The sequence below is a fragment of the Erigeron canadensis genome, chromosome 3 (assembly GCF_010389155.1).
Source record: "Erigeron canadensis isolate Cc75 chromosome 3, C_canadensis_v1, whole genome shotgun sequence".
Lineage (NCBI taxonomy): Eukaryota > Viridiplantae > Streptophyta > Magnoliopsida > Asterales > Asteraceae > Erigeron > Erigeron canadensis.
In genome coordinates, this window is record NC_057763.1 from 39,429,706 (window position 1) to 39,439,182 (window position 9,477).

At 30.5% G+C, this 9,477-nt stretch overlaps 1 protein-coding gene across 1 annotated transcript; it reads left to right on the plus strand.

Moving 5' to 3' along the window:
* The first annotated feature begins 7,548 nt into the window (after window positions 1-7,548).
* LOC122592723 (60S ribosomal protein L22-2) lies at window positions 7,549-9,084 on the plus strand. Its single transcript, XM_043765016.1, has 3 exons — window positions 7,549-7,655; window positions 7,762-8,008; window positions 8,756-9,084. Exons 2-3 carry the CDS (start codon window positions 7,776-7,778, stop codon window positions 8,898-8,900), a joined length of 378 nt encoding a protein of 125 aa, XP_043620951.1. The 5' UTR covers window positions 7,549-7,655; window positions 7,762-7,775; the 3' UTR covers window positions 8,901-9,084.
* The last annotated feature ends 393 nt before the right edge of the window (window positions 9,085-9,477 follow it).

Below are 9,477 nucleotides of genomic sequence, written 5' to 3' on the forward strand. Positions count from 1 at the left end.
ATTATTGGTTTTTCTTCTCACCATTTAAGTAGTTCAAGAAAAAAAAAAAGGAAGTAGTGCCTATTTTATTTCTTTAATTTTGGGAAATGATAAACCTGCAACACAATTTGACAATCTACAATAATATCTGTTTTATGTAGTTGTACTTTGTGCAATAAAGTTTGTATATTTGTTGTAGATGGTAAAATTATGTTGTAAAAATATCACGCCCCTTTAATTTTTTTTTAAAGGTCAATTTCGTTTAAACTTTGTGTCGCGGTTCAACAGCGAGAGGTCTAGCATACGTTGTCTTAACCGAGTCCGTGCTAGAGAGCTCTCACGAAGTAGAAATGTCTATTTAAAATACCCAATAGGGAAAACTCCCTACTAATCCGTCCGAAGGTATGACGATTAATAGGAGTAAACCCTGCCTCTCAGACTTGAACCTAGGTATACCAAAGTCAAACCCTCATATGATAACTATTTATATCTCAAAGTTGGTGAAATAGAAATTCGAACCTGAAACCTATAGATCAATAAGGGAATTCCAAACTACTACACCAACACATTAGTGCCTATCTAATTTTAAAAAAAAAGTAGTGCCTATCTAATTTCCTTTCTCTCAATTGCAAATAAAAGTTTTGACTTAATTGCACAGATTATCCCTTAATTTACATATTTTTGTGGTTTTTATCCATCCAAGTTTTTATTAGTGAAATTCGTTCAAAATCTAAAATTTTTTTAGCATATTACATCTTTTTGAAAGATGAAATACACGATAAGTGTACAAAAATTTTTTAAGTTTAAAATTTAGACAAAATCCATTAAAAAAACTTAAAAGGAATGGAAACCACTAAATATACAAACTACATAGATGATTTGTGCAATCAACTCAAACGTTTATATACCGCGTATAAATTATAACCTCTTCAAATGTGTATTTAAAGGAAAAAAACTATGAATGTATAGGAGTCGAGACTTAAGTAATATTAAACTACAAAAGTACTGTTTGAGATATAATTCAACATCACTTCCAATGCTTTTACCTCTCGTGTAAAAATAAATAAAGTAAAATAAAAATAAATAAAAACTTTTCCAACAATGGTCCATTCATTTTCATTTGTTTGTGCACGTTCGTTACACGAATGAACACAGAAACAAATCTTGTTCTTTCATTTGTATTTGTGACTGGTCAGTTGACTTTAACGTGAGCATTTGTTTACTTGTATTCATAATCAGGATTTTTTGTACTTCATCCTTTTCTTTTTAGAAAACACACTGAAAAATTCAATATACATAGTTTGAAAGATTAGGCCCTGCTTCCAAGACTGATAGGATTTCACTCAACTCATCAGGCTATCTTCTTGAGCTGCCACATCATATCCTTACAAATCCTTATAAATCCTTACAAATCTTTCAAATTTTATAATTTTATCTCCAACCATACAAACATCCTTACATATCCTTTTACCTCCACTAAAAACAAAAATATATTAGGTAAGAACAAGTAAGGACATGCCCTTAGGTAAGGGCATCCTTCAAAAAATCTTTAGTTTTGAACAAGTTTTAACGACAAAGGATATCCAAGGGCACCCCATTGGAGATAGCCTCAGTGTTAGGCCCATCTCTTTACCTCCAAAATCTTTCTCATGAGAAAAGAGTCAAAGAAAATAGTAGAGAAAATCTTCTTGCCATCCATATTTTTTAGAATATGGCTCAAAAAACACGAGAAAATAATGTGTTAGATAGGTAAGATAAGAGAATGAGAAGGTAAAAGAGGAATAAAGGGAGTGCATAACATGGTGAGAAGATTTCCTAGGAAGTTCATTAGCCTCCTGCCCTCCCATTACCAATTTATCATTCATAGCGCTATGTTGAAAACAGATTGACATCTTCTTCTTATTCTAATAAAATTACTCTTAAGTTCGTTTGCAAGTTGTAGCATTAGTGGTCTAGCTAGCAGACTAATAATTTTTTAAACCTATTGTACACTTTACTGACATTAACTTTATATATGCTTAGTATTCGTTTGCAAATTATTATTTCCCGGTATTTGTTTTTTCAACTTAACGGCAAAATATGATATTATTAAGTCAACCAAACTAACAAGGTTTGAGAAAATACATGGATACAAAGTAAACAACTAGAAATACAATAAAAATAACAACACTCTTATTAATCATGTCCATTAATAGAAACGGAGACTAGTAAGCTAATTTTGGTTCCTTATCTGAAAAAAGAAGCAGCAAAAGGCAATAATTTGTCAAATTTAGCCTTTCAATTAAGGGAAATTATCCGTACCGCAGATTTTACTTAAACTTAGGTACTGTCACATTAAAAAAGTTACAGATTAAATCTTTGAATTTGATAAACATACATAGTCCCCCCCTGAATTTTACATAATCCCCTCCTGCTTTACCTAAGATAGGTACCACATGTTTTACCTAACTATTTCCCTTCAATTAAACTTCTTGGTAAGGCCTATCGTAGTAGAACTTGGACGAGCTCGTCCAAGTGGTCTTCCATCTCGTCTGAAATGGATGCTAATGTTGGGCGCCACTTCTTGCTCGTAAAAAATGGCATACTTCGGTTTTAAGAACAAGCTGGACAAGAGGAAAGTGGGGCCGGGGCGTGTTTGCTGCTTATTTTTAAAAAATAAATTTGGAAAAGATGAGGAAGAGGTTTTAATTCTAAGGGAGCTCTTAAAGTGGAACAAACTAACGTGACATTTAGGAAAAGGTGTAGATGAAATTTATTAAGATATGTCTAACTGATATGATATATGTAGACTAGTCTTGATATGACGAGGGAATGGAGTTCCATGACTATATTTGTAATTTGTCCTCGAGTCCCCACTGTGATCATGACGTTTATTTATTTTATTTGCATAAAGTGCTACAAACTCTAATTTGTTAATTAATCAACGTTTTAACAATTTAGGCAAACAAATATGGAGTACTATATTTATAAGCTTATGATTTAATGTCACTCCATCGGTTATGTGGTATTATATCGGTATATGGTTGTCATACCACACCTTAAGCGAATAGTAGGATATGACGAAATGACATAGCATAGCACGTGGAATTTATAATAGGATTATACTAAATGAAATCCAAATAAATGTAATTCCCACAAGCGGAATAGAGTTCAATAATTAAATGCAACTAGGAGTCCATGAAGGATCTCTTTATTAGTCTTCCGAAAGTCCTTATGCTCAATCTCCTTAAGCATTGTTATTACCTGAAAATGAATGCTCAAAAATGTCAACATAATGTTGGTGAGTTCGATGGTTTAAAGTAATACAAATGTGTTTGTTGTGCATGATATATGAAGTATGGGCAATAGTGTAAATATAAACATGTAGTAGCATGTATGCATACCAAATACTGATTAATGCCATCATAGTTATCCAACAACATAAACTCACCACTGCTTGCCAACAACTAAATCACATCACTTGCCAACAACTCAATCACACATTGTTATACCAACAAACTACCAGCTAGAGTATAAAGTTGGTTAATAGTTATCACTGTTATCCGTACATAGTCTTTAATAGATATCGACAAACATCTATTGCCGTAAATAGTCTTCAATAGATATCGACAGACATCTATTGCATCATAGAAATCAACACAAGCAAGCTAGCATACACATTTCATAATTACACGTATTTGTCCAAGAAAACAAACTAGTATTGGCACAACTAGTAAAGAAATGAAAAGTGTTTTGAGCATCATTTTTCTCCCACAGAAATAATATAAAAAGGGGCCACGAAACTCACCTCAACAAGCAAGTAGTTGTGCAAAGTCCAAGAAGATCACTAGAATCTACACAACATATATATACGAACAAATTACAATTATAAACATGGTTAATAACCGTCCATTGTAACCCATATTTGATGATACACATATATGACTACTTTCAAAATATTCACAACTGATTTGTCATGTATTATTAAGTTACAAGTCACATAACTTACTATAGTGTATATGTTTTATCGATGTACCATTGGTTTCTACAAGTTCATATTCACTGAAATTTTTTGGTAACTTCATCTATTTTTTATTAGGATCAAACGAACAATTCAAGCTTCGAAATCTTAACCACTGTAACTTTAGAGTGTTATATACTTACATGATATTTTGCGTAATTTATTTGGCACGTTAACTATATTTAAAATTTCCATAATTATAGACTAGTCAGAAATTTCACTGTTTGCGCACAGAAAAGTTTTATAAAAGTTAAGGACCTTGGAAGCTTCAAAAAAATCCAATTTTTTTAACTGTAAACTCTTAACATCTTAAAAATGTTTCTGGAAAAAAAAAACTTCCAGTTCATAAAATTGACCAAGATATGACTATCCGAAGTCGACAACTTCCTATTTTGACACGAAACCAATTCCACCAGAAAGTACACTTCCTGGACTTAAATTTAGACACCAAAAAAGTGACTTAACCGTCATCCATGACCAAAATACGATCTTTTAAAGTTAACAAACTGAATCTGTCCAGATTTTGAAATAACTCAAACTTACTGTTTTGAAGTCTACAATAATTAAATATTTATCAGGACTTTCCGATCTTACTAACACTTATTTAAATCTGTTACTATGATGTACATGACATCATAAGTTGATTTCTTAAATTACATTAATTATTACGCTAAAATTAATATGATCATTCTTTACATACCTTGACAATATAAAATATAATAATATAAGAATTTTAACCATAAATTTATATAAAAAATCTTTAAAATAATAATGAAAATTATTTAACTCACCAAAAATTGCTTGACTAAGTGATAGATTGAAAAATTGATTTTGTGATGGTGATGTCTTTTTGTGTTCAAACGGCAGGAAGGCACACAAGTTGTGTTTTAGATTTTTGTTATAATCATTAATGATGAATAAATATTTTATAAGGGATACCGAACCAAGGAGGCATTCTGGCGGGCGCGTGGTTAAGTTTGTATACGAGATAGATTATTTAATTTTTAAAAACTAGACTCCTAATGGGATTATAATTCCCATGGTCGAACATAGCTAATCAGGAGGGATATCCTCCATATTATGTACGTAGTAATTGTGCACTTTTAAATATATATATATATATATATATATATATATATATATATATTATGATCTTATTAATATTAGTTAAATATTTCATGTTATACCTTTATAATTTTATTATTAATATTACGACTTAACTCATTAGCTTATAATTTCAGTGTACAAATAACTAATATGTAATGATTTAACAATATAAAAAAAATGAATATGACTAACAACTACGCGTCTAAAAAGTACGGGAGTAGTTATAGTCATCTATGTCTAGGAAGATCAACTGTCTAAATCCTAAACTGTTGTAATCCAAGTAATAAAAGCCACATATTTGAATGATCACCACATCCTCTGTCTAAATCCTAAACTGTCTAACAACTACGCGCCTAAAAAGTACGGGAGTAGTTATAGTCATCTATGTTTAGGAAGATCAACTGTCTAAATCCTAAACTGTCTATGCTTATTATACTATATAGGCACATTGACTAGTCATGGAATTTGGAATTAAAGTTAGAGGCTATAATAAAGTACCAGTTTTGGTGACGGATGTCACAATGGTAGTAATGAAAAAATAAAAAATGATAATAACAGGTATGTACTTGATCAATGAATGATATGGTGCATATGTAAACAGATTTGGCCAAAAAAATGTCATAAAAGGACCACTGCCATAGTTATATCAAGTATGATATTGGTATAACCAAAAAACTTATATAGGCTTATATATATATAGGAAAAAACTTTAAATTATGTATCATTGTTTAGTCATTCAGGGGTATTAAAGGATTTTAAAAATAATTGTTCTTGATGATATGAAGTGTCAAAGTGACATAGCGAACTTCAATCTTTAAAATGACAACTTTACTCAATGCCTCTAAGTTTTGAAGCATCATAACCTCTTACAACAGACACAACATCTAGATTTTCTTAATAGGATGTTACTCAAAGTTAGATTTTAGAGCCCTATCTAACGAGGTTTTGCAATAAACTCATGATGACCATCAAAAGTTGTACTTGGGCATAACTAATTTCCAAAAATTCAACTCAGTTTTTCTTATATTATTATTAGTTGTTTTGATATACTTACTAAAAGTATAAATTTTCAAGGCCATAATTGGTTGCATACTTACACATCCTCCTCTGGAGCCTTCCACTTCAACAATCACATAATGCAAATTTATTGGGTGTAATAGCAATCTCATATTGTTTATGATTGCTATAAGGAGTTGTTGACCTTGAACTACGTATTACTGATATAGCTTGAGGATTCTTTAATGTTATAGGCAATTATATTACCTAGTAAAGTTTAAAGGATATTGATCTTTGCATCAAAATTAAGGATTAAAATTTAAAATAATTTTTGAATATTAACATTTGATTTTAATCTAAGTGTTAAGATCATTTCAATTTTTTTTTAAAAAAAATCCCAATCTTAGTGATACCAATTTACCATATACCCGTGTCCGACACTGGACACGAGATTTACGATATTATCAATATTAGATCATCATATATTTAATTGATAAATGCTTATAATTTTAAAGATATACAGTTCTAGGTGTTATATTTTGCAAGTTGTAGTACAATAATCTCAAGTTCGTCACTGTCATTATTAAGTATTAACTGATACATATTGATGGAATTGTTTGACATAGTCATTTCACAAGGCACGTGCTACAATAAATTCTCTATTACAGAATTTATTTTTTTGAAATCAGATGTATACATAATGTAATATTATTATGAAAGATATTTATGTTATTAAAATATATACATACTTGTGAACATGTAATTGACATTTAAGTATATGTATTTAATCATGATGCAGACCCATAACACGAATAGATTTTTTTCAATCACATGTCCTATGATAATTAGATAACAATTAGGATTGTTTTAATATTATCTGATAACAATTAGGACTCTTTATTTGAGTGAGAATTGTAACATAAAAAAATAAATATAAATATATTTTGTAACATTTTAAAAAATACTAAAAAAATTCTCTAAATTTGATGTTAAAAATAAATATAAATTAAATATTCAGGGTTAAAAAATGTAAATTTTTGATGGAAAAAAAAGTATAAATTTATGAGACTTTTTCTACAAAATAATAGAAATACTAATATAATAACATATATAGATAATTATTATTAGGATTTTTAATTTATAGTTAATCTAAATGATGACATAAGCGAAATTCAATTTGATAAAATTAAGCGATTTGATTGGTTAATAAGTCATTAGTTCAACTGTCTTATAGTATATATTAAGATTAAGATGCTAACATAACTGATTTTGCAAATATAATTTACTTTCCGTCTTTATTTAACTTCAAGCTGTAAAAAGTAACTATGGTTTTTACATTAGCGACTAGTTTTAGTAGGCTTTTGTGGCCCAGTGTTTTTTAAAAGATTAAGGCCCATTCCAAAACTAGAGGCCAAATCGTGAAACTGCAAAAATGTAAACTGGGCTCGACCCAACTAAGTGAATACCCTAGCTAATTTAAAACCCTAAAAACACACCTCCTCCTTTTGTTTTCACCTACAATCCCCAAGTCTCAACCTCATTTGCAGTTAGCCGTCTGGAAAGAAAATCACAGGTACCAACATATCTAACAGCCAAATTTATTTTTAAATATATGTGTATGTATATATATATTGATAGTAATTAATTGATTGATTGTGTGTTGTATTGGAATGGAACAGGAAGTGAGGTAAAGATGAGTCGCGGAGGAGCAGCAGCAGTGAAAGGTGGAAAGAAGAAAACGGCGACGTATGTGATCGATTGCGGGAAGCCAGTTGAAGATAAGATCATGGAAATCGCATCGCTCGAGAAGTTTCTTCAAGAGAGGATTAAGGTTGGTGGTAAAGCCGGTAATCTCGGTGATTCTGTTACTATTTCTCGTGAGAAGAACAAGATCTCTGTTACTGCTGATTCCACTTTCTCCAAAAGGTCCCTTTTTTTTTCTCCCTTATTTTGTTTTTGTATTTTTTACCTGATATTATTACATTACTGTTGTTAAATTCATGAATTTACAGTTTTTTTTATTTAATATTTGTTATTACATACATGTGACTAAATATATAGAAATGCCAAATTGAGCTATGATACATCAGTTATGTGTATTGATATAGTTTTTGTTCAACTGAAATGTGTTTAGTGATTTATGAAGTTTATCTTTAAACTAACTTAAACTAGTATTGATTAGTGGCCCGTTTATCGTTGTATGTTGGTTTTTTGTCTTGGATATCGGTTGTTAAGCATGCTATGTTGGTTTTATGGTTTCCGTTTTCATTGTTGAATGTTTTGAGGCTTTCATTGTGGCATTTCTTGTTGTTGTTATTGTGGCATTACTATGTGTGCTCATTAGTTTCATTGGACATTGGCTTTTAGTAGGCTTTGATTCTTATACGCTATGCAGTAGTGCCAGTTGTATCATCGGTTTATTATCTTCTTGTCAGTTGTCAAAATATTTCGTTACTTTTGGCTACTGAAAGTCTAATAGTGGTGGCTTCTTAAGTGTTTATTTCTGTGCACGTATTCTCTTTTGTAATTGATCATTTGTCGCACTTTTATTAGATATCAAAGATGCAACAGCGTTCCAGATTATTGTTACTTTATACGTAAACTGTCTAGTGATGTTTTTTTAGAAATTGTAGTATTGGAGTAATTTGTTCTTACGATTACGTTGTGTTCCAGGTATCTTAAGTACCTAACAAAGAAGTACTTGAAGAAACACAATGTGAGGGATTGGCTTCGAGTAATTGCTTCAAACAAGGACCGCAATGTGTACGAGCTACGTTACTTCAACATTGCTGAGAATGAGGGTGAAGAGGAAGACTAAACACAAGACAGTTGATGTCGTTTTATGTTTTGTTTTTTGACCTGGATTGTCTTTTAAAATATGTTATATCAGATTTATCTTTATGGATCTTTTCAGAACTGTATTGCAGTAGAATGAATTTTGTGTTTAGGTGCTTATGCACTGAATCTTGTTTTCACTTCTATGGATGCATCTTTTCACCAAATGCGTGGCTCGTCCTATACAGCTTTTGGAATCTGTTATTATGAACTCCGTCTATGTTTTACTCAACATAGTTTAGTAATGTATCAAATTACTAAACTTTTTAATGGGTTAACAACAAATTGAGTAGTTGCATTATTTTTGTAATAGATATTTGAAAGGGTATGCTGAGCTCATTTACATGGTAGAAGCACTTTTAGCTGAATAAGAACTTGACCTTAATTCAGAAACTTTTTGCAAGAGTTGATACAAAATCTTTCCATAACCGAAGCTTGCCAATTTATATGTGTATATGCTGTTTTTTTTGTTCTTGAAATCAGACTTTATAAAGTCTAAACCTAAGCGTAAAATCTTTAAGTCACTAATTTTTACTAGTGATGCAAAAAAAAAAAAAAAA